This window comes from Anabrus simplex, chromosome X, assembly GCF_040414725.1.
Source record: "Anabrus simplex isolate iqAnaSimp1 chromosome X, ASM4041472v1, whole genome shotgun sequence".
In the NCBI taxonomy this organism is placed as follows: domain Eukaryota; kingdom Metazoa; phylum Arthropoda; class Insecta; order Orthoptera; family Tettigoniidae; genus Anabrus; species Anabrus simplex.
In genome coordinates this window covers 158,694,602-158,721,386 of record NC_090279.1, presented here as the reverse complement: position 1 = coordinate 158,721,386, position 26,785 = coordinate 158,694,602, and the positions used below count along the sequence as shown (strand labels likewise).

Genomic DNA, 26,785 nt, shown 5'->3' with positions numbered 1-26,785 from the left:
AAAAGTTACATGGTAAAAGGCTTCGGACCTGCCCCGAGAGTTAAACTGCTGAGCTAGCAAGAAAAGAAGTTATTAAAAGGCCATTACCTGGTGGTTGAACTGCTGCCCGAAGAAAGAGGCGCTTCCCGCCCCCTGCTACGTACTTTACACACCGATAGATGTTACTGAAGTGGCCCGGAGACCCGAAAATCAGCAGTTTATATACCCTCGTGGAAAGTTCGAGGCGTTTCAGGAATGAGAACACCCGCCCACAATCATTTTATTGGCTAACAACGAAAACCCCTACACTAGATGAAGAAGAAACACATTATTGGTGGAAAATTAATTACAGAAATTCCTTATTGGTCAAATTCAAAACTGGCAGAAAGAAAGGGTTAATATTGCCAACTTAAACAATGACTGAAAGAAATTTAACAAAGAACAAACTTATGAACCCAAAATTTCTCCAAAAACACAGTTCTTTCACTTCGCACTAGGGTGCACAATTGTAGTTCTTCAGTAGTGTCCTCTAGAAGAGAATGTTCACACTTCTTACTACAGGCAAAACAAAAATACATCGAAAACGACCCAGTTCAGAAACTTCAAAATTTACAAGTAGGGACATCTTCTGAGAAACTTGAAAATTAACACTGTAGATAAAGTTCAGGCTTCCTCCAGTAGAGGAGTTTCAACTGGCGCAAAGTTTGAATTAGCGGCGTGGAGGTGTACCACCCGGTAGAATAATCATCACAACTTTTAATCAGAGATATTTTAACGCAACATACTGCAATATATTTTACTTCCATTTTTCATTAGACATCCAGATGCTCTAACGTAACATCTTTGTAATTTTGTCTAATGACTGTAAATTTGTGTGCTAGCTGATGATGGCCAACATAGGCCAAAACCGGTACTAGTGCAATAATTCATTCACAATAAATGTATTGATCGGTGGAACATTTTTCTTGTCTATTACATTAAATGGACATTACCGCTCGGAACATCTTGTCTCACTCTTCTCCCTCCACGTTCCTTCCCGCTCCACCACAAGCAAAGACCTTCTCCACATTCCCCACACTCAGCACTCAATACTTCAACGATCTTTACTAATCCGCCTCCCAACACTCTTTAACAATATTAATAGAAGACAAGAGCTTGATACAGCATCAAATAAAAGTGTATTCGAGAGGTGTGTAAACAGTATCTTAAAGATAAGTTGATGTGAAGGGATTATACCGCCATCTTGACCCACGATGACTTGGCTATGAACATGGACATTCTCATGGTTTTCGATTTGGACAGTTATTAGTAGGATGTGTACCTGATCTTGTTATATTTTGTTATATTTTATTATGAAAGTTTACGTCTGTTAAGCAGTCTGTTGACAGTGCAAGTGAAATTTGCTCAGTGTAGCTGTATCTTGTGCTTCGAACATAAATAAATGAATGAATAAATAAATAAATAAATAAATAAATAAATAAATAAATAAATAAATAAATAAATAAATAAATAAATAATCTCCTTCTCCAACTTCAAGATTGTTGTTATAAATGCCAGATCATTGCTGAGCTCTTCATGGTCCAACAACTTTTTTACCTCGCGAACTGAAGCAACTTCGTCTACTGATACGGCATGAAGTACCTCACGTATCTTGTCCAAATTGTTGCTGTAATATATGACTGCTGAGATCCAGGTTCCCCATCTGGTGAGAACTAGCTGTGGAGGTAAAGGGAGCTCTGGTGCCACGTCGTTGAAAACCCGGATTCGGGAGGGTGATTTTAGGAAGATTTCCTTGGTATTCGAAGCTAACTTATCCACGTGAGGATACAAACTTCCCTCTTTAGCAATTCTGTGCAGTCCATGAACTAGACATGTGAGGTGAAGCATTTTAGAAAAGAACTTTCAAGGCTGTAGCTGCTTTTTTTCATGTAAGGTGCCGCATCTGTGACAAAAGTAGGACATCATCATGCCGTATTCCATCGGGCCAGAGTAACATTAGTGAATTAGTGAACAACTGTGCCACTGTGGAACCATTTGCTCTCTCCATCTCTTCTATCGTCAAAAGAAATACTGATGATAGGTCAGTTTGCTTTGCCTCCATATTTCCAATGATGATGTTGGCCATGTAACATCCCATTGCATCCGTAGTTTCATCAATGGAGATCCAGATCATCTTTTCTGCAACTCTGCTTCGAATCCTCTGTAGGGTCTCTTCAAAGGAGATATTCAAATACGTTTTTCTTAATGTGGATTCTGATGGAACTTCTTCTTTAGTGTACTTCTGCAGAAACGTCCTGAAGGATTGATTTTCAGTTTCCAGAATGGAATTCCGGAGTCCAAGAAAGCTTTACATAGATCCAGGGAAAACTGAGCATGCCTGCTGGGTGTTGTAACTGCTGTTGATATTAAATTGATCTTAGGGCCAACAATATTTAACCTAGACTTATGTTTCGTTGTTGCAAAATGTTGAGTTATAAAGTACTTTTTTTCGTGATTAATAGATTTTTCACAGATTTTGCAAAAGAGCATATAGCTCCAGCAGTAGAAAGTGTATCCGAATAGAATTCGCGAACATAGACATGTAATTTACATGCAACGATGAAAATTTTGGCATGATAAATAGGTCAGCGCGAACACCCGAATTGCCTTTAACAAGTTCAACAGTAGACTAACAGCTTCTTTTATGCTTGACCTGTTAGACAGAAGTGATTTCCTCCCTTCCTCTGCATTATTTTATCATTCTGAAATCGGGAATATCCGGTAATTATGCATTGTCACAGCAAAATGGGTGTGAGGAAGGAGAAGAGACGTACTTCCCTCATCCTCTCTCTTTCCTGGTATTCATTATGCTTGTGCATTCCTTTCACTAATGAAGGTTCTGCTATTTACAGAGGTTAAATGAATGGGTTGAGAAAATAAGCTTTCAAATACCTGAAAACAAATAAATGATTTACAGGGAACAATATTCTAAATACACTAGAGTCCTGTTAATCCAAACCCCGTAAATCCAAACTGAAACATTCATTTTTTTTTAATTCTCCGTATCGAAATGAAAGAACATATCATAGAATGAATATTTACTTGCATTTTATTAGTCATATTTTACTAGAATAACTTAATGTAAAAATAATTACACATCATAAACCATCAATCAAAGTCTGTTAGTTTATTTTGCCGTAGTGATTGGAACCTACTTGAAGATGCAGTGTTAAGCCAGCGTTTCATAAACACATCAGTGGGCGTAGCAGCGGAAAGTTGCTTGACGTAGCGTACGGCAAGTTCTAAGACGGACGTGGCATCTGTATGTGACACTAGTTGTTCATTGTGGTCTTCTTCGTCGTCACTCTGTTCCTCATCAACTCCAGATTCTTTCTTCACCATGGCTACAATTACTTGGTCTGTTTGTAATTGATGACAGTCAGCTTCCATCCACTCCTTAATATTATTTTCATTGTCGTTTTCTCCTCTACGGGTTCTTAACTACCCTACTGTAATTGTATACATTATTTTATTAATGTAACTGCTAAAGAATGGACATTTCAAATTACAGTATGTACTGTACTGTATTGTAGAAACTATTTTCCTCAGACGGTTGAGGCACTGGTCTTCTGACCCCAACTTCGCAGGTTCGATCCTGACTCAGTCCGGTGGTATTTGAAGGCGCTCAAATACGTAAGCCTCGTGTAAGTAGATTTACTGGCACGTAAAAGAACTTCTGCGGGAGAAAATCCCGGCACCTAGGCGTCTCCGGTAACCGTAAAAGTAGTTAGTGGGACGTAAAAACATTATCATTAGAAAATATTTTCTGATTAATCTGAAAATTTCATAATCTGAACAGTCTCCGGTCTCAATTAGTTTGGATTAACGAGACTCTACTGTAGATATTTGTGACGGCAATATGTAATTTAATTTGTGCAACCTTTTTTGTCTTCGATGTACGGAAATTTATTATGTGCTCTTTAAAATGTGTAAATCGCGGAAAAAAATTGCACAACGATCAAAAAAGGCAAAAAAAAGGCTTTAAATCTTAAAATAGGCAATGGAAGCCAAAATAGGCAAAATAAAAATTGTCTCTACACTTTCTAAATGCACGAAAACATATTTATCTCTATCTGATTCTTCAATATATCCAGTCAGATAAAAAAGGCATTTTGCCTAACTTCCGGGCTCTAGTGATAACAATAAAATAGTTCAATTTTGCAGTTAATGTTTACCTGTCTAATATTTTTAATGCCCTGAGGGGATAAAATATAATTTTATCATAAACATTTTTTACTTAGTATTCCCCACCCAGCTGCTCATTTCTGCCACCCAGTTGACGAAAATTTCTGGGGAGAACACTGATCTCCCAAATTAAAGCTCACAGTTATACAACCCTAACCACACAGCCAACTCATTTGGTAATCACCTTTTATTCGACTGTCCCACTTTTGAAAGAAGTAGATATGAACTAGTCATTAACTTACATATGTGTAAAATACAATATCAAGCAATAATGTGTTTGTTAAATTTCTCCACTTTCTCTTCCCACATTTAAGTTTTAGTTGAGATTGCTGTTAGGGAGGTTTAGGTTACTATGCATGATTCAAGGTCGCAGTATTGATTGCATGTTCTCATGAGATTTGCCCATTCTAAACTCACTGGAGGATGCGGTTATGTGTAATATTGCTGTATATGTGTGCAAGTCTGCTATTTGCCTTTGTCTCTTGTCACCTGACCGACTGGATTTTGTTTACATAAAATTAGCTTCATGGTCCGTATCACACTTCAATAGATTCACAATTAAGCATTTATTTATTTTCCACCTAGTCGATACAATGATTGCCTAAGGCAATTTAATGGTTAAAAGTGGTAGATGTTTCGTATATTATCAACATCTTCAGCCACATAACACTGTTTGTTAATTGAAAATTATGGCCTGTGTAGAGGAACATTGGATTTTTGGGCGATTTCTGCTCAGTATTTTAGTAGCTTTGACACGTGAATTGTGAACAAAGATTTTGTGAAGTAATAAGTGGAAATAAGAATAATATTTGTTAAACAATACTGCAGACTTGACATACATATCTTAGTAAAAACATGGAGGTGTTAGCTATATATAGGTGTGAAAATAAGATAATAATTAGAATCTACTATTTTGTGAAGAATTAAGATCAAGTTCGCCATTTTGGATTCTGACAATTAACATACCACCACAGTCTAATATATACAGTCGCGAAGCTCTGATTATATTTTTCATCCGAGGCAACTACAGCGCTCCAAGCAGAAAGGTAGAGGCAACTTGCTAGCGGACAACAGGGAACGAATTACCATTACAGTCTTAATTGGTCATAACTTCTGAACCATTCATGCAAATAATGTCCTAACAAGGTTACTGTAATCCTTATGAAATAGTGGAGGAGACCAAACAATTTATTTCGATGGGGAGTTTGAGGATAATATCAAAAAATTTATTTAATCTTAAGGAGTTATTTTTCTTTACCGCGGACTATAACATAAAATCGCTTCTAGAGGGCAACCTGCCAAGTTGGGCTAAGAAGGCCAGCGCTCTACCATGGTCGGTCACTTGCTCTCTTGACTTATGTTGCCTGAACCGTCAATGATAGACCCCAAGTGTAAGCGTACGAATTGTAGAGCATAAAAACCTCAACAAAAAAGTCCCGGAAGGTACATACCTATTTCGAACCGGTTGCCCTCTAGAAGCGGTTTTATGTTATAGTCTGTGGTAAAAAAATAACTCCTTAAGATTAAATAAATATTTTGATATTATCCTCGAACTCCTCATCGAAATAAATTGTTTGACCTCCTCCACTATTTCATAAGGATTACAATAACCTTGTCAGGACATTATTTGCATGAATGGTTCAGAAGTTATGACGTTTTAGACTGTATTGGTAATTCATTCCCTGTTGTCTGCTAGAAAGTTGCCTCTACCTCGCCGCTAGAGGTGCTGGTGTCGCTCCAGCTGTCAAGTGGATGAACCTACTTCTTATTAGAGCTTCGCGACTGTATATATTGGACTGTGATACCACATTAAGACAGAAGGTGAGAGTCGGTCATCTTATCACCGCACACCAGATACCATGCCAGACGCAAGTCCCCAACTTGCTACGCAGTTGCACTTCAAGAAGGATGAGTATGCTGATGGATGAACCTTCTTCTTATTAGAGCTTCGCGACTGTATATATTGGACTGTGATACCACATTAAGACAGAAGGTGAGAGTCGGTCATCTTATCACCGCACACCAGATACCATGCCAGACGCAAGTCCCCAACTTGCTACGCAGTTGCACTTCAAGAAGGATGAGTATGCTGATGGATGAACCTTCTTCTTATTAGAGCTTCGCGACTGTATATATTGGACTGTGATACCACATTAAGACAGAAGGTGAGAGTCGGTCATCTTATCACCGCACACCAGATACCATGCCAGACGCCCCATGCCCCATCTGTGAGCGGAAAGTGGAAGAGTCTGAGACAGCAGTTGAGTGTGATGGTTTATGTCGGAGATGGCATCATCAATCTTGCGCAGAATTACAACAAGGGCAATTTAAGGCATTCAAGGATTCTAGCAAAAAGAACTCTAAATTACTATGGCTTTGCTATCATTGTAATCAGGATTTTCTTCAATACAAAGCTGGAATGAGCATCCATAAGCAAATAGAGTACATTCGCGAAGAAATGAATCGGAAGATGAGTGAACTCTCGATAGCGATTTGTAAACAGATTAAATGATGAGACATTATTCTGTCATCCCGGACGGCAAACAAAGATTTCATATTATCCTCCATGGAATAATTATAATTTCCTTCGTAAGGAGCAGTGGAATCAAAATATCTCAGGGGATTCTAACATTCCCCTTAGTGATCCTGGAAATTTTCCATCCGCATCGTTGACTATGAAAAGGAAAGCATCTCGACCAACATCTGCAGTAGGGATGAGAGAGGATCACTTACCGAAGCAAACAAAAGAAACAGATCAAGGGCAGTCAGCAGTAGAGTCTATTCAAACATTAATCAATGGAAACACAACTACCATGCAAGTTGTAACCAATGATAGTGATGTGATGGACGTTGAACCATGCTTATCGCATGTTCCACGATTTGACATTTAATTATGTGAATGGCTTCCTTCAGTTTTGTCTTTCAATGTTTACATGTGTCAGTCTAATGACGTCCAGTAGGGAGCAGCACACGCTATGTTTTTATCTGTGAGGTCGTTCGTTTTGCTGAGCGATAATTTTTACTCTGTGGAGTTCTTTTGCTGTTCTATGTGGGGCAGATACTAACAATGGCTGCCGCTATGTTTGGTGTGGCATTTTTATGCCTCAAATATTCATTTAATGTGTTCAAGCCTGGACCTTTCACGCTAACTGCTATTCGATTTTACTATTGATAATCACAGGTATGTGATACTTGGTTTATATTTAAATTTGGTGACGATTTATTCCCGTATGTTACGGTCGATGGCATACATCTTTCCGCTCCGTCATCCGATGTGCTTTGAATGAATGTATTTGTGGTCTTGTTGTTATAATTGGAAAAGGGTCTCTGTGGTTATGATTTGGTGCACTGCGTGCTTTAATACTGCGTGATCCTCGTGATGTGCCCCTTGTCTCGACCGCAGGAGACACCAATCCAGGTTGTACAAGGCGCAACATGCCAGTGATGTGAATAAAGTAATGTCCAATTCTGACCTTATGTGTAATTGCACGCCGCACGCAAACATTTGAGTACGTGAGACCCACTGATAATGACCGTGGAGTCATAATTTATGGTTTGTATTTGACCACGAAATCTGAACGGCCGTTCGTGTTTTATTTTCCCGATACCCTCATTGTGTGTGCGTGAATGTGGTATGCATGTGAGTTCGAATGTGTGGGAGAGGAAAGGTTGATATGCCGGTTGACCTGTTGTATTTGTCTTTCAAATTCTGCGCCTTGTTTGGTTTTCAGCGCAGACCTATATTTATTTATTATTCATGGCTGATGCTCAGCTTGAGTACCCGCCATGTTGGTTTCATATTTGCGCATGGGCGTACCTATTGTATTCTTTGGGTCTTGTCTCGGCTTTGATTGGTCCATGGAGGCTGTGCCCAGTCTCATCTGTCGTTATTCTTATCTGCCTTTTGTTCTCCGGCACGGCTTATTGTTATGCGAACTTTTCGCATTGTTAGTTACCTAATGAATACATGATGCAGTGCCTTGGATATTTGAATCTCGGTAAAACGGGCGACCTAGTTGAATAGTTTATGATGAAAGGAAGCTGCTGGTATTGTAATAGCGATGTGTCGAGGAGCAGTGAGCATTTTAAATTACGTATCATCTTTTTTTAAGAGTATTAGTGAGTTTTCACGCCATGTTTCAACTATGTGAGAAAGAACAAGGTATGTCCATCAGTATTACGATGAATTTCCCTATTTATTTTGTGTGATTTTCTTTTCTTGCTTTAATTTTTCTCTCATATTTATTCAATAAATCCCCTGGTTTAAACCATTTCTTCTTTTATTTCTAATAGATGTAGTCTTGCCCTTGTTACCTGATTACAAGGGGGGTTTTTCAGCTCAGGGTTATGTATGTGCCTTGCCCGGTCGACACGATTCGAGCCTCAAATATTGTTCCCCATGAATATTTCACTAAGTTATTGCTTGGATCGCTGATTTATGTAGTGATAGATGGGGAGGGTGTGGCTCAGTAAATGGTAGCAGTAGCGTGCTCGACTGGGATACCTCCTCTGAAAGGAAATCGGACGAGGTAGAGCTGGAAACCCATTCGAAGTCAGTTCTGGTCGCTTTAATTTAATCTCATGATTCAGTTAGTCTCTGGCCCTAATTTTAAGTGTGATCTATAATTTATGTGCATTGTTGAATTCAAATCCATTGTTGTTATATTGTGTATGTGTCTCGTGTTCAAACCTTTGAAACTTGGGTTGCGATATGGATAATCAGAAGGCTGTAGAAATAAATAATCGTAACGATAGTATTACTAGCGACATGCCTAACCCGGAAAGCGAAATGGAGCAAGGGACGAATGAACTCCATGTTTCGTCCGCGGGAAGCAACCGCTGTAATTCATGCCCTGACGATAACAATGTCATTACCTTTCGTAATCGTATTCCTGACGAAAATCGTAAGCGATTAACTTCCCCATCTCCTAGGCCCAGTTCCGACCGGCATGCTGAAGTGAACCCCGTGTTTGAAATTGTGAGAAAATGGAGGTTAAATTTCTCTGGTGAAGGAAAAACCTCCAGTGTAATTGAATTTTTGGAGCGAGTTGAGGACATAGCTGAGTGTAGCTCGTTACCTCTCGATTTGTTTGTGCCCGTCATCCCGGGAATGCTAGAAGGGCCGGCTCTAAAATGGTATAGGCTTATTAAAGGGAGTATCATAACGTGGAGTGAATTCGCCAGCCGCATAAAGGAGCGATTCGGGGTATCTGATATGGACTACTGTCTGAAGCAGGAAATCTTCCGTAGAACGCAAGGAGTAGGTGAAAGCATCGACAACTATGCCACTGGGATTTTGACGTTATTTAACCGCATGAATGTTAAGGTGCCCGAAGACGAGATTTTCGACCAATTCTATAGAAATCTTGCCCCCGACTACAAGCTACACATTAAACGGTCTCTAGTTCAGAGCGTCGACGACATCATCAACCTGGGTCGCGAATTCGAGGGGGTAGTTAGCCAAAACAAACAATACCGTCCGCCTCCCATCCCATCCGAGTGCTCTTTTCCTGACGTCGCTTGTCGTACGCCCATCAAATCTGTTAGTTTTGGTACCTCCCCTCCTCCGTCTCGTCTCGTCCGTAGCCCCGAACGCAGGCCCAGCCCTCAAACTCCGCCCCCGCTTTATGTCAATGCAACCCAACCATCCAACACAGCTCCTGTAAAGGGTGGTAGAGTCAAGTCATGTTGGAATTGTGGTAAATTAGGCCACGTCTCAAAGAACTGTTGGTCCAGGCCTCCTGCAAAGTGTTCTCAGTGTGGTCTTGTTGGTGTCACAGCGCGCGTATGTCCTCGTTGTAACCCTCAGCAGGGAAACTAGAGGCGCGCCGGCGTGATGGCCCGCCGTTGGCGCCTAAGGTCGGTCTCAATAAAAGGATCTGGGGCCTTCCGTCATCTACCCCATGGGCCAAAGTTTATATTGGGTCTCGTGTATTGTATGGCTTGTTGGATACCGGCTCGTGTATTTCTCTTGTAGACAAATCCCTAGTGCTTTCTATGAAATTAGAGTATCTTCCTGAAAGTGAGAACCCGAGAAAGTACGTGTCTGTCGATGGTCGTGAGGTGTGTCCCGTTGGTAGAACCAAGTGCCATATCAAGATACATGGTTTGTCGTGGGATTGGACGTTTCATGTTGTGCCCAACCTGTCCGCGCCGATCATACTAGGCACCGATTTTATGTTGTCTACCGGCTTGTCCCTCGATTTCATTAATCGATCCTTTGCCTTTCGCTTTAAATCTGATGTCAGTTACCCCTTTGAGACACCATTTCAGCGTCCCACTGTGTCCGCTCTGACGGAACCTCCTCTTATCAATGCCTCATGTGAGCTCAGCGAAAACCAAAATCTCATGTTGAACTGCCTGTTAGAGGAGTTTTCCGACGTCTTGACCGATAAGCTTGGGTGTGCTAAGAATTTTTCATACTGCATCGAACTCAAAGATGACACTCCTGTGAGGTCCCCTCCGTTCAGTTGTTCGCCCCCGAAGTTGTCCGCTATGAGGGAATATGTCAACGACCTGCTAGACAAGAAGGTCATCAGTCACTCCAAGTCCCCTTTTAGTAGTCCCGCCTTCCTAATCCCTAAAAAGGACGGCAAACTGAGATTCGTGATAGACTACAGAAAGGTCAACAAGAACATTGTCTTCGACAGCTTCCCATTACCCACCATCGAAAGTGCCTTCCAGCATTTTCATGGCGCCAAGTACTTCACTGTATTTGACTTCAATTCCGCATATTATCAGATCCCCTTGGACCTTAAAAGTCGCCCCTGTACTGCCTTCGCCACTCCGTTTGGATTGTTCGAATTCAATAAAGTCCCGATGGGCATTTCTGTGGGAGGACAAGCGCTTAGCCGCGTGATGGACTCAATTTTCGGTGACCTCAAATTTTCCTGTGTATTTAATTTTTTGGACGATCTTCTAATCTTTTCGCCCAGCTTTGACGAGCACCTGGCCCATCTTCGCGAAGTTCTCAGTCGGTTGCGCAAGCACGGCTTCACGATCAACCCAAAGAAGGTCTCTCTTTGTACCAAACGGCTAAATTTTCTAGGCCACGTTATATCTGACTCTGGAATCGCTGTAAACCCTGATCGGGTTAAGTGCATCAAAGATTTTCCCCCGCCCAAAAACGTTCGCGGTGTGCGAAGATTTCTTGGTATGGTAGGATTTTACAGCCGGTTCATCAAAAATTTCTCTCAGATTTCGGCCCCTTTAAACCTGCTGAAAAGAAAAGGTTGTCGCTTTGTCTGGAGCCATGATCAAACCCAGGCCTTCGAACAATTGAAACAGGCACTCTGTGAAGCCCCTGTATTACATAGTCCGGATTTTTCCCGCGATTTCATCTTGCAATGCGACTCCAGCGAGCTCGCTGTGTCCGCGGTGCTCAATCAAGCCGATGAGCAGGGTAAGCTAGTCCCCGTCGCGTACTTCAGTAAACTACTACATGGAGCTGAACTGAGGTATTCCATTTACGAAAAAGAATGCCTAGCAGTAGTTTTGGGTGTCGAAAAGTTTCGCTCGTATCTTGAGCACCGCCATTTTTACATCCACACGGACAATCAAGCTCTCTCGTGGATGAGCGCTAATGTGAAAAGACTTGGTCGAACCGCCAGATGGATTCTCCGATTATCTGCGTACAAATTTACTGTCGTACATGTCCGTGGAAAGGACAATGTTGTAGCCGACTGCTTGTCGCGCATGTTCGAGGGAGTGAAGGAGAGTGCGGTCGAACCTGAGGAAGACCGTGTCCCAACCGAAGAAGATAACACCATTAGTATTTTGCAAAATTTCCCATGGTCCTTCACGGATATCTCCGAACACCAGAAGGACGACTCCGAGTGTCGTGAGTTGTTGAAACGAATCGCGGATGGCTCTCTTGAAGACGAGTCGTATAGTGTTAAGAGAGGATTGTTGTCCCGTCGAAGTCGGAAAAATGGTAGTGACAGAATTTACGTACCCTTGAAATTGAGGCCCATGCTACTTCAGTTTTATCACGACTCCTATCTGGGCGCTCATTTAGGTCAATATAAAACTTTAAATCGAATCTCTCGCGACTACTTCTGGCCTAACTTGAAAAGTGATGTTTTGGAGTATGTAAGAAGTTGCGATGTTTGCCAGAGGGCTAAACCCGCGCAGTCTTCTCTCGTTGGACCCCATTCTGCCGACATAGCAACATGCCCCGGAGAAAGGTTATTCATTGACTATTTTGGCCCCCTCACCAAGTCCAAGAGTGGCAACGTTGGGATCTTGTCCGTCGTTGATGCATTTTCAAAATTTGTTTGGCTATTTCCCGTGCGCAAGATAAATTCGAACAACGTTGTGCATTTCTTATCCCGGCACATTTTTGGAATTTACGGACCCCCTAAGACGATAGTGACCGACAATGCGTCCACCTTTAACTGTCGTAAGCTCCGACACTTATGCTTTGGGTGGGGAATAAAGCATGTGTTTTTAAGCCCTCACTATCCCAAACCCTCGCACGTTGAAAGGTTCCATCGAAATCTCAAAGCTTGTTTGACGGCCTTTCACAATGCTGACCAGCGCAGCTGGGACTGTAATCTTGATTTCTTTGTTTTAGCATTCAACAGCAGTGTACATGAGTCGCACCGGCAAGCCCCGGCTGCTCTATTTCTAGGCAGGGATCTTGTCGACCCACTGCAGTTGAAGTGGAATATTGGGTATCTGTCCAAACCGTCCAGGACGATGGACGTAGAGGCCAAATGGAAGGAAGCAGTGACACAGTTAACCAGGGCTCGAGACCGTGTGGCTGAGAGGTACAATCGGAACAGAAAGAGAGTAAAGCTTGAAGTTGGAGACTTGGTCGTAGTGAAAGTTTTTCCATTGAGCTCAACGGCAAATCAAGTCACGGCCAAATTATGTTATAAATGGTCTCAGCCCAAAAAGGTAACCAGATTCCTGGGACCTGTGACAGTAGAACTGGAAGACGTAGTAAGTAAGAGGGTGAGCAAAGCTCACGTCTCGATGGTAAAGGCTTACCATCAAAGAAGCCAGTAAACCTCGTATATTTCCATATCTTACGTATCTGTAGTGGTGTATATTAACCCTGTCCTTAATGAATTCCCAGTTTTCTAACATGCCTTTTCTTTCAGGTAAAAATCGTGTTTCATGAATGAGAACGGAAATGAAAGAAAGGAAAGAAAGGAAATAGAAAAAAAAGGGAAGTGGTTCGAATTGCTGGAGTTGAACTGAATTCACATCCAGATCCCTGAGTGCATGGAAATATTATACCCAACCGCCTTGACTTTTGAATGCCTAGATTTCAACCTGAGTGCGCGAATGAAACAGTGTAATTATGGACTGATGTAAATCAGCGTTGCACGTGACAAGCTAATACAGACCTCCCATGAGGCAGACTTTCTCATTTAAAATGTATAATGTGGTGACTGTTCTTGTAAATTTCATGTGTCTGTAAATAATTGTAGATATAAGTAGTTCATAAGTACCTAGGTTAAGTGGGCGCGCGCTCGTAGTTTTAAGTTATGGACCTCTTTTAAAATGCGTCCACTCGTCTGATCAACGAGTTTCGGAGCATTTTAAAAGGCGGTGCCGCTGGATATTTGAACCATGCTTATCGCATGTTCCACGATTTGACATTTAATTATGTGAATGGCTTCCTTCAGTTTTGTCTTTCAATGTTTACATGTGTCAGTCTAATGACGTCCAGTAGGGAGCAGCACACGCTATGTTTTTATCTGTGAGGTCGTTCGTTTTGCTGAGCGATAATTTTTACTCTGTGGAGTTCTTTTGCTGTTCTATGTGGGGCAGATACTAACAATGGCTGCCGCTATGTTTGGTGTGGCATTTTTATGCCTCAAATATTCATTTAATGTGTTCAAGCCTGGACCTTTCACGCTAACTGCTATTCGATTTTACTATTGATAATCACAGGTATGTGATACTTGGTTTATATTTAAATTTGGTGACGATTTATTCCCGTATGTTACGGTCGATGGCATACATCTTTCCGCTCCGTCATCCGATGTGCTTTGAATGAATGTATTTGTGGTCTTGTTGTTATAATTGGAAAAGGGTCTCTGTGGTTATGATTTGGTGCACTGCGTGCTTTAATACTGCGTGATCCTCGTGATGTGCCCCTTGTCTCGACCGCAGGAGACACCAATCCAGGTTGTACAAGGCGCAACATGCCAGTGATGTGAATAAAGTAATGTCCAATTCTGACCTTATGTGTAATTGCACGCCGCACGCAAACATTTGAGTACGTGAGACCCACTGATAATGACCGTGGAGTCATAATTTATGGTTTGTATTTGACCACGAAATCTGAACGGCCGTTCGTGTTTTATTTTCCCGATACCCTCATTGTGTGTGCGTGAATGTGGTATGCATGTGAGTTCGAATGTGTGGGAGAGGAAAGGTTGATATGCCGGTTGACCTGTTGTATTTGTCTTTCAAATTCTGCGCCTTGTTTGGTTTTCAGCGCAGACCTATATTTATTTATTATTCATGGCTGATGCTCAGCTTGAGTACCCGCCATGTTGGTTTCATATTTGCGCATGGGCGTACCTATTGTATTCTTTGGGTCTTGTCTCGGCTTTGATTGGTCCATGGAGGCTGTGCCCAGTCTCATCTGTCGTTATTCTTATCTGCCTTTTGTTCTCCGGCACGGCTTATTGTTATGCGAACTTTTCGCATTGTTAGTTACCTAATGAATACATGATGCAGTGCCTTGGATATTTGAATCTCGGTAAAACGGGCGACCTAGTTGAATAGTTTATGATGAAAGGAAGCTGCTGGTATTGTAATAGCGATGTGTCGAGGAGCAGTGAGCATTTTAAATTACGTATCATCTTTTTTTAAGAGTATTAGTGAGTTTTCACGCCATGTTTCAACTATGTGAGAAAGAACAAGGTATGTCCATCAGTATTACGATGAATTTCCCTATTTATTTTGTGTGATTTTCTTTTCTTGCTTTAATTTTTCTCTCATATTTATTCAATAAATCCCCTGGTTTAAACCATTTCTTCTTTTATTTCTAATAGATGTAGTCTTGCCCTTGTTACCTGATTACAAGGGGGGTTTTTCAGCTCAGGGTTATGTATGTGCCTTGCCCGGTCGACACGATTCGAGCCTCAAATATTGTTCCCCATGAATATTTCACTAAGTTATTGCTTGGATCGCTGATTTATGTAGTGATAGATGGGGAGGGTGTGGCTCAACGTTGGCTCTGGACAACAGGATGAGACATGGGCAACAGCTGTCAGACATCGCCGCCCAAGGAGCATCACCACTATCACAGGCACAAAAGACACCAAGGAAGAATCCATTAAGGTGGGAGAAAAGATGGGATGGTTGCATATAGGTCACCTCCATGCAACGTTCGACAGTAAAAACCTCATCTCACATCGTAAAAAACTTGGGAGTTACCGGAAGAACAGTTTGTGAACATCTGCCTACGAAAGGGGAGAACAAATCGTTTAAAGTAGGTATACAATTCTAATTTCTAGAGCATGTAAACACACCTGACAACTGGCCGAAAAACATTACAGTGAGACGCCATCTTTTTCGGAGGTCAAGAAATGACGGTGCACGACCTCCAAATGGAAATCAGAACAACACTTTTAAAACCGCCTGAAGATGGTAAGGAGAAAAAAATAGTAGTTAAGAAGCCAGGCACTAACGATACAACAAAATTGCTAACATGGAATATAGAACGTCTGTCAAAGTGTCTCTAAAATGTTACCATATGATATATTTGAAAACTTCCACATAGCAATCCAAACAGAAACTTTTCACACTAAGGACTGGTGTACACATCGCTTTTATGCGGTGCATGGCTTTGCTTTAACTCAGCCAAAAGGAAGACCTATCGGAGGAGTGTCGTGTGTGTTTAAATAAAAAATTTCTCGTTTCACAGTTGAAATGAAATCGTCAAACCTTGTTGTTGTAAGAACCAAATTGTGTACTATTTTAGGCATTTATATTCAACCTGAAAATAAAGAATGCGATATATTAGATCTCATTAATGAAGGTCTAAGTAAGTCTAACCGGGATGAATTGGTACTTGTTGCAGGGGATCTTAACTGTCACATAGATGTTATGTCCCACAAATCGGAAATGGTGCTTGACTTCTTACAAGCAGAAGGTTTGACCTTAATAAACAAACAACAAGAGAAAACTTATATCTGTCCCAACGGAAGCAGCACAATAGACCTGGTGTTGTCTAACCTACACTCTGTTCAGTCTGTCAACCAAACGATCCTCAACAAAATTGAGAGGAAACATCTACCAGTAGCAACGACCTTTCTACTTGATCAGAAACATATTACCCCTCGTAAGATAACCTCCAGATCCAAGGTGTTGGATACGTACCTCATGAATTCAGATAAAGAACGCGTCATTTCAGTTAACAATCTATTACAAGATGGTCACATTAATATAGCGACACAAGTAATGGAGACAATTATTCACAATGCAAAGACAATAGTTAATAATAATGTTATTTGCTTTACGTCCCACTAACTACTTTTTAAGGTCTTCGGAGACGCCAAGGTGCCGGAATTTAGTCCCGCAGGAGTTCTTTTACGTGCCAGTAAATCTACCGACACGGGGCTGTCGTATTTGAGCACCTTCAAATACCACCGGACTGAGCCAGGATCGAACCTGCCAAGTTGGGGTTAGAAGGCCAGCGCCTTAACCGTCTGAGCCACTCAGCCCGGCAAACAATAGTTAAAACTGACAGGAAGGCAAAGCCATGTTTCTATACTACCTGCTACAGAACTCAACAGGAGGTCTTACACTATCTTCATGTTGTTAGATATTCCCCAACAGATGTTACTCTTCATGATTATCCTGAGAGACGAAAGGAATATAAGAATCTCATTAAACTCAAAAAAGGCAGAGTATTATGAGAAAATAAGTAAGGAACAAATTGAAAGGGCTAAAACTCAACCATACAGTGTACTCAGACCAAGAATACCGAAATTCCCTCGAGACATTCCGATGGAAATCTGGGTTGAACACTTCTCCAAGGTCCTCCAACCTAACGATACAAGACCTGCTAAGAGATTTGACAAGATATTGGAAATTGATAACTCTCTCCTATTCACACAAGATGAAGTAAAAGATATAATCTAGAAGCTGAATATGAAGAAAGTTTGCGGACCAGATAACATTTACAATGAACACATAAAGAGTGGGGCTCTTGTTCTTCTGAAATCGTGGACACTTTTGTTCAATGAACGCGTACGATAGGGTTGTATAGGGATAATTGAAGAACCTATACTCTAAAGCTCTTGTACAAAGGGAAAGGGGACCCTTGTGATCCTGATGCTTACAGGGGTATCTTTTTTTTTTTTTTTTTTTTACATCGCACTGATACAGATAGGTCTTATAGCGACGATGGGACAGGAAGGGGCTAGGAGTGGGAAGGAAGCGGCCGAGGCCTTAATTAAGGTACAGCCCCAGCATTTGCCTGGTGTGAAAATGGGAAACCACGGAAAACCACCTTCAGGGCTGCCGATAGTGAGGTTCGAACCTACTATATCCCGAATACTGGATACTGGCCGCACTTAAGCGACTGCAGCTATTGAGCTCGGTACAGGGGTATCGCCTTGGAATGTACTATTTTGAAACTATTAACCAAACTTATAACAGGAAGGCTAAAAACTCTAGTAGAAAGTTTTCTTCCTGAGGAGCAATTTGGCTTCAGAAAGGGTCAATTGACTATTCATGCAATTCAGTGTTTACAAAATGATATTCATGAGGTTCTCCAGTTTAAAAGAGGGAAGTTGATTACGGTGTTTGTGGGTTTCGACTCAATTAACTGAGTAACACTGATGGATAAATGAACAAATTTATTGGGTGAGAAGAACTCTTTAGTTCGTATAATTAATAACATATTGGCAGAAAATAGACTTCAAATTAACGACTCTGTATCCACTTCAGGAAGCCTTCGACAAGCTATTAGTTTGGGCTCGAATCAACGAATTTAATATAAACAAAAAGAAAACGGTAATGATGACATTCAAACAAGGTGGGAGACGCAGTGAGTCCGAGACAATTACGTGCGAGGGCGAAGACCTGGTAACAGCAAACAAATTTAGATATCTAGGAATAACGTTTCAAACTCACGGAACAACTTTCACTATCCATGTTAAGAAGAGGTTGTCGGCAGCAATTCTTGCTATTCATAATATTCAGCACCTGCAAAAATTATCTCTGAGAACTGCACTGGCATTATTTCAGATTAAAGTAAAACCAATAATCATATATGGACTTCATTTAATATGGGAACATCTCACTAAATCAAATTTGAAAAATATCGAAAAGCTTAGGACTACTTTTCTAAAAAGGGTGCTTTGTGTTTCTAAGTGGACACCATACAGACTGGTTTATGAATTATGTCGAGAACTAATGTTCTTGGAAGACCTGAGATTCAGCCTGTCACTAACATCTACGACGCCTTATCACGAACTACTGCAAGAGCATTATCAGAAGAAAGCAGAGATTTGAGTGACTTTTACTCTACTGATGCTATAATCAGTTTCCAACTACAAGTTACGTCATCTTGTTACTAGATTTGCGGTACATGGTTTTCACCATAAAGTTTGCCGCACAACGAAGTTTCATACACCTACCGTGAACTGTGTATGCTCTCTCTGCGATAATACTTGTAATTGATACCCCTCTATAACTGCCCAAAGAGGAAGTCCTTGAAACAATTATGTGACTAGTTATTTATTCCTTATTTATTGTAACATATGGCCATTGGCTGCAATAAATTCTATTATAAATTCTACTATTTAGAAATGTCTTGCATTGTACTTAACCTGCTTAATTATTTTGTTTTTTACCATTCTGACAATTTTGTTCATTTGAGGATGAAAATTATCAGTTTCAGTGATCCCGGGGCATCGAATGGTTGTGGAAATCCTTGTAAACCAATGTAAAGACAGAGGGATAGAAAGATTGATTATACAGTCAGTCCAAAAATTATTCGTCTACTTGCTGTTTTGTGAATGAAACCTGTCTATAGACAGTGAAAAGCTGAAAATAAACAAAAAAAAAACAAAATGTAGATGGATGGTGCATAGGTCAGTACACCATTATTTTACAAACTCAAAACCCAAAAATATATCTGAAGCGATAACAAGGATAGCAAAATATTTTTTTTTTTTGCTAGGGGCTTTACGTCGCACCGACACAGATAGGTCTTATGGCGACGATGGGTTAGGAAAGGCCTAGGAGTTGGAAGGAAGCGGCCGTGGCCTTAATTAAGGTACAGCCCCAGCATTTGCCTGGTGTGAAAATGGGAAACCACGGAAAACCATCTTCAGGGCTGCCGATAGTGGGACTCGAACCTACTATCTCCCGGATGCAAGCTCACAGCCGCGCGCCTCTACGCGCACGGCCAACTCGCCCGGTGATAGCAAAATATAAAAGCTCCGTTATTACCCAGTTCATAAAGTATTCGTCTACACTCGGAATGGCTGTTTAAAAATGCGAGATCGGGGGTGAAACACCACTCGTGATTCACGCACGCACTTGTGTCATCCTTCCACAACACACTCAAACATGTTGTTGTCAACGGCTCTGGAGACGTGTAGGTTGTACAATGGGTCGTAAAGATAAAGAGATAAGCGTAACAGAGAGGGAACTCATCCTGTGCTTGCATAATCAGTGCAAATCGTCCTATGCGACTGCAAACCTAGTGGGTGGACCACAATCAATGGTTCAGTCAGTGGTGGATCTCTTCTGCACAACAAAAATATTCCAAAACAAGCCGCGGAATGATCGTCCTCGGGCACTAACCGATCAAGACGAAAGATTTATTATGCAAGAAATCAAGAAAAAACCAAGACTTAGTGTACGGAAGTTGGCTGGTGAGCTGGAGAGAAGCACAAAGGTATGTGTTAACAAAGTAAGGAATACCTGCAAACAAAATGGGTATAATGGCTGCGTAGCTCATAAGAAATGTTGGGCAAGTGCAATGAATCGCAAGAAACTGCTTGCTTTCGGCAAAGAACATATATTTAATGACGAGGACTTATGGAATAAAGTCATATTTTCAGGCGGAAACAAATACAACATATTTGGGTCAGATGGCAGGCGAATGGTTTGGCGGACGAAAAATATGGACATGCAGCCCCAGAACCTTGTGCCCACAGTGAAACACGGTGGGAGTTCCCTCATGGTGTGGGTGTGCATGAGTGCAGCAGGTGTGGACAATTACATGTCATAGAAGTAATGGATCACAAGATGTACATCAATATTTTAAAGAAAAATTTGAACACTAGTGCGAAAAATTTTGGTCTGCAAGCCACATACATCTTCCAACAGGATAACGATCCAAAGCACACAGCTCTAAATACTAAGCTGTGCCTATTATATAACACCACAAAACAACTCAATACACCCCTTCAGAGGCCCGATATGAACCCAACAGAACACTTGTAGAAAGTGGTGGAAGATAACATCAGGAAACGGCAAATTTCTAACAACAATTACTTGAAACAAGATCTGCAAGATGAACGGGATAAAATTCCATCCTCCACCACGGCTAACTTGGTCCACTCCATGCTGCGAATATTGCAAGAGTCATGCTGCAAAGGGAAACCTTACCAAGTACTAATTTCTGTTACGTACAGTATGGACGAATACTTTATGATCTGGTGAAAAAGTGTATTTTTACATTTTGTTATAGGCCTATTTGTTATCACTTAGAATTAATATTTTTTTCTTTTGTAGTAGAATATTTATAAATAGACCAATGTGCTACTCAAGTGAACAGTTCGTTTGCTTTTTTTTTTTGTCTTCCCATGCCCTATAGACATGTTTCTTTATAAATAAAATGTAAATAGATGAATACTTTTTGGACTCACTGTATGTTTTTATACACCATTCGTCCACTCAGACTACCTATGGCTCAAACTGGAAGAATCATTTTGAGTTGACAGCCCCTGATAGTGCACCTGGGTGGAGGAGTGGAATAATGTATGACGTCACTGTCGTTACTGCACTAATTATTGTAACTTCAGTCTAGGCCTATCTATTTTTCTTTTCAGATTCTCTATCCTACCACAACGATGTTCTACGCTCCAACAAGCACAATGTCAGTATTGATTTTTCTGATGATTTCCTACTACCCAGAATTTTGAGATAATGCGAGACAATATTACCACACGAATATTTCATCCAGGATGCAAGATTATATTAAAAAAGCTGTATAAATTAAATAAAACAAAGTTATTGTGATAAAATATTTTATAAATTTGTCTAATTAACTTAACCCAAATAAGACGGTAACAATAGACAGAGTGACAATTTAACACTGAACGGGGAGACAAATCTTCTTATGACATTTCTCGGAACAATCGTCATCATTCCCGGTAGTAGGAAAGGCTTTGGTTCCCATATTTCTATAGTGAGTCACTGTACGAGATTGACACACGTCAATAAATTGAACTTTCGAGCTGTCATGCTTATTTATAGTATAATTACTGTGACGTGATTAAAATTATACAAAAAGGCTGTAAAGCTCAAACAAATGTAAATATGTGGGCGTATCTATGATGTAGGCCTACTTGAACCAAATACGTAAACAGGAATTTCGAACCATGACATCAAAACCTTTAGATATGAACTTCATAACCCGTAAAGATTAGTCTTATAGCAAGAGTTACTGGAAGTAAAAACTCACGTCATCTGTACTCTTGAACCTGGGTGCCGTACTGGTGATAGTCCGTGAACTCCTGGTTGGGTCTTCAATCCGAACAATAATGCTATCTTCCGATATTACATTACGATTTTTCGGTTTGAGAGGTGATCTTTCCGTCGTTGAGCCGTACACACGAATAGCTTCATCATTCTCCTCTTCAAAGGCATCATCAATAGTAAAACGTTTTTCATTATTGCTAAAAACACCCGCCATGTTGACTACACAGAAATTTGAAGTATGACAATTTTATAAGCCGCATTCAACTTTCTACTCTCATGGTCAAGAATCATATTGCAATCGTATGATGAAATTTTAATCATAACTGATAATGAAATTTTGCAGCTCAACTTAGGTTATTCACTTATATACCGACATCATTATACAACTACTTAATCCGATATTTTAGCAGTTGTGTTTGAATGAAAGACATATTCCCGATTTTCATTTTTTAATTCACTTACGTCCACACTGGTGACTAAATCCGCAGGGAACGTATTTTTTTTTGTCTTGAACGTTCCTTGAACCATGCCTTGAACTAGACCCTGGGATGCAAGTATTATACAGGCATTGGTGAAAACTCTCGCAACGCCATCTTCGTCACCTTTGATCTCCGAAGTTGTCAAAACAATCATGTTAATCGAAAGGTGAAGAGGCAAATTGTAATTTAATGTCAGAAGGTTGTTCAAACGCGGCTGAAAAAATTATTGCTCGTCCAGTGTGCAGATTTAGGTGATGTCACTGCCTGTGTCTTTGTGTGTATTGAGAATTGAATTGAGCGATGAATACATGAATTCAGAAAGTGAAAATTATCCAGGTAGATTTCCTTTGTCATTCCGAAATTATGTTTGTCACTAATTTGCTATGTTTACTATTTTAATTGGAATTTTCGAATGTTTCGTGGCTTTTTATTTAACAATTCCTATGATGCTGAATATAAATGAAATACAGCATTTCTTGTAAAGAGAAATCTGCTCTCTGTTGTAATTCTATGGATTACTTTGTAACATTTGTAGGTACTCATTTTAAAGTTATTCCGATTCAGTGTTACATATTTTACTACATTGTCGCATTAATTTTCTTTGTATGTGTCTTATCACAAGTACCCCGTGGAGCCATGGCTGCAGCCCAGAGTGAGGTTAGGGTATTGCGGGGTCGTCGGGAAATGCGGGATATTACTATAGAAACTTATACAAATGAGAAGGATGGCGTAAGTGGACTTCTTCCAGGTTCAGAGGGCCAAGAGAAGGCATCATTATCTCTGCAGTCGAAAGATGGTAAGTTATTTTTTGCAACCCAACCATTGTCTGCTTGGGACGTGGATATTCCTTTTCTGCTGAGTCTGTATTTGAATCCTTTACCTTACCTTCGATTACCTGCTGGGGCGTGATAGCCGAGAGTTACTGTTATTGGTTTCTCATTATAATGATGAATTAAACACACTGTGTACTTTTAACAAATAGTGGTTATAATGTCCCTTGAAAGTTATCATCGTTTGCATAGAAGTTCAGGGAATTTATCCTCTCCTTACAATCGATCAAGTGGTACTGAGGGCAATACAAGCCGCAGAGCGTACAGGAACACTGGGTTGAAGCATGATGGTAACCTCGTTGGTGACAAATTCTGTGATGAAAGCCATGCGCTGCAGTCCGCGTGAAGACATGTCGGAGTTCAAAGTTGGACTCTTTCCATACATCTGTGTTCATTGCTGGAGTTTCATAGAAGTCTGGATCTATTGCTGCAAGCTTTTGCTGTCTTTGCTTGATGTGGGCTTCATATGCTGGGGTGGATTCTAGATTATTGCTTATCATTATCTCCCTTATGAAAAAGTCCGTGTCTACCAGTTTGTACACTAACCGTGTCCGAACTGTTCTGTGTAGTCGTAGTGCTCTTTTCAAGTAGGTGGCTTTCACAGCTTCCAGTCTCCCCAGGTTGGCCATAGTGAGGTGCTTCCATATTTTGCTGATGGCATAGCAGGCTATTGGAGCTATCTTAATGTTAAAGAGAATGAGGGCAGATCTTACTGATAGTTTCTCAATGCTCTTTATTTCAAATATGGATTTGATCGCTGCGGTGCAACGTTCCTCTATGTGTTTAGTAAACGTCTTCCCAGTTACTTGCAAAGTTAAGCCTAGATAACGGTACGAGTTTACCAGCTCTATTTTGTTATTGCCGCACTCAAAGACATCTTCTGTGGAGATATTTCCTCCTCGCCTAAATTTCATAACTTTTGTTTTGCTGGTATTTATCTCTAGATCATTTCTCAGTGACCATTCGTTTAGCTTATTGAGTCCTTGCTGCAGGGATTTTCTCATTTTTGATAGCAATATCATGTCATCAGCGTACATGACCATTGCAATATCTTCCGAGGCCACCTCACTGATGACATCGTGAGTCAACAGATTAAAAAGCATTGGGCTGAGAGGGTCCCCTTGGAGTACGCCATTAGTCTGGGCTATAAGTCCAGACCGGCCTACTTTATCACTAGCCGTAAGCCAGTTAGAACTTAGTATATCTTCCAATAAGTGCAATAGTGGATTCCCTGGTCCTAAGATAAAAGATAGTTTCCTAAGTAGAATGGTTCTGTTAACTCCATCGAACGCTTTAGTGTAGTCCACAAAGATAGCATAGACGAAGCCTCCAGTTATGCTTGTAGCATCCCATATAATGCTAAGTACCCTCTCAATTGCTTGGATTGTTGATCTACCGGCAGTAAATCCATACTGTTCTTTTGGTATGTACATCATGGCTTGTGGTAGGATGCGGTCTAATATTAACTTGGTAAATACTTTAAAAGGAGCACATTCGAGGGCTATCCCGCGATAGGAATCTGGAGAGTCATTTGGCCCTTTTCCTTTATATAGCACCTGGATAGTAGATTCCCTCCACCTCCTAGGGATTTTCCTCTGTACGATGCATTCATTGAATATTGCTGTCCATATAACTACAGTTAGAGGAACTGATTCTTTTAGAAGCTCGTTTGTGAGGTTGTCCGGACCTGGCGCTTTTCCTTGTTTGCATCTTTGAAATGCATTCCACACTTCTTCCACTGTGATTGGCACGATTGGATCCTGCTGCATGGTTCGAGTCTGTGTGACGGCCATTTGGGTCCTTTGATATATACTTGAAAATTGTTCCTCCCATATTTTCATCGGTATAGTGGGATTCACTTTCGTTCTGTGGGGTTCTAGTATTCTATACGGTTTTGATTCTGCTGCTGCTATTGTCTCCAGCTCTTGCTTTAAAATGAAGTCTTGTCGTTTCTTTCTGATTAATTCCTTGTATTTGCTCCTTTCTTCTGAATATTCTTTCAGCGTTATTTCTGTTTTGTGTTCTCTCCATCTGTGGAGTTTCTCCAAGGTTACTTTCCTTTGGGTGTAACAATCCTCGTCAAACCAGGGCTTGCTTATTCTTTTCCGGGGCATCTTTCCCGCTGAGTTAAGTAAGGTATTTTCTAGTATGTCTATGGCCTTATCGATATTCCCTCTAGATAGACATGAGGTTATTGCGTTTTTATCTAGTGACTGTTCCAGTAATGCTATGTTGATGTGCCGTGGGGCCCATTGTTGCTTAATGTTAATGAATTCCAGGTCATCTATTTTGAAACTAGTATGTATTGGAATGTGCTTTCTGATCGGTAACCAAATGTGTTTCTGTTGTAGTATGTGAAATTCGTTACCTCTGAAGAATATTAAGTCTATGACACTCGAGCCATTGTGACCTATGTACGTTGGGAGTTGTTCTTGGTTGACCAGAGAAAATCCTTCTTCTTCAAGGGTTTCGAAAACAGTTAGAGCCTTACGGTCGGGTTTGTCCAGACGGCAGTTAAAGTCCCCTGTTAGTAGTATTGGTAAGTTATTACTCACTTTTTCTAAAGCATGTAAAATGGTTTCTATCACAACTTCTGCAGAAACGTTGGGTCTTATGTACATTCCGATTACAGCAAAGTGTCTAAAAGTGACGATCACGGTGTCGAATTCTGTGTATTCACTAACTATTTGACCCATAGACGGCTTGTAGAAACAGGATACTCCTCCTGACGGTCTGCCTTGTTGTCCTATCGTTGCCAGTGAATGAACCGAGTAGTAGCCCTTGATGCTGATTGGTTCCAGGAGGAAAGTTTCAGTTAGGATTATTAAATCTTGAACTAATATGGATATCTCAGGAGTGCGCGTAAGTGACTTGAGGCCTTCGACGTTCCATAGGAGGCATGTAAGTTCACTGCTGTCGGATACGAAAGGAGCGAAAAGTCACACCTTCTGGCCAAAAATCAGGGCTGAATATTCTCTCCTTAAACTTAATGGGAACTCCAACCTTAAAGGCTTTGTTTGATCCTTGGGTGGTCAACATGGAACATTCGGTGACATTATCAATACCATTCTCCTTCAGATATTGGGTGATGTCAGACGCAGTTGTATCGCTGTTAAGGTGACCCACATATATCCATACGTTTCTTTCTGCTGCTTTCAGTGCTCCAACTGTTGCAGTACCTCTTTGAGCGTCTGGTGGTCTTCTGCGTCTTGATTGCACCTGGTGGCCTGGATATTGATTGTGTTGTCCACGTGTTCGTCCTATAACTTTGTTCCATGGGGCTTCCTCTTCGCCGGGTTGAACGACTACTTCATCTACATCCGCCTCTCTCTCTACGCCGACTGGCGCAGTAGCTCTTTGGAAGTCTGGTGAATTTCCAATTTTTGATTGCAATTCTTGTTCTGGATATTGACTGTTTTGTCTATGCCTAAGTCCCATAGCTGTGGGCTGCTGGGCGTCCCTTTCAACGAATCGGTCACCTGTATCTTCTGTTTCTGTCACCGAAGTGTGTGGTGCGTTTGCGACGGCATTTGAGGTTATCCCGGATTGCTGATCGTTTAAGGAATTCCTACGTGTAGA

General features: G+C 40.9%; 2 protein-coding genes across 4 annotated transcripts in view; one reads left to right on the top strand and one right to left on the bottom strand.

Moving 5' to 3' along the window:
* LOC136886003 (uncharacterized) overlaps positions 1–22,304 on the bottom strand; it is a 46,740-nt gene extending 24,436 nt beyond the window's left edge. For both annotated transcript variants that reach the window (XM_067158715.2, XM_068230455.1), the window contains exon 1: positions 21,881–22,304. In XM_067158715.2, the coding sequence (XP_067014816.1) occupies positions 21,881–22,111 (231 nt within the window). In that variant the 5' untranslated portion in view covers positions 22,112–22,304. The remainder of the gene's footprint in view (positions 1–21,880) is intronic.
* A 196-nt stretch (positions 22,305–22,500) lies between these two features.
* LOC136886401 (BRCA1-associated protein) overlaps positions 22,501–26,785 on the top strand; it is a 66,104-nt gene continuing 61,819 nt past the window's right edge. Inside the window, exons 1-2 of one of the 2 annotated variants that reach the window (XM_067159174.2) lie at positions 22,501–22,712; positions 22,999–23,172. In XM_067159174.2, the coding sequence (XP_067015275.2) occupies positions 22,631–22,712; positions 22,999–23,172 (256 nt within the window). In that variant the 5' untranslated portion in view covers positions 22,501–22,630. The remainder of the gene's footprint in view (positions 22,713–22,998; positions 23,173–26,785) is intronic. The other variant, XM_067159175.2, reaches the window with a different exon arrangement.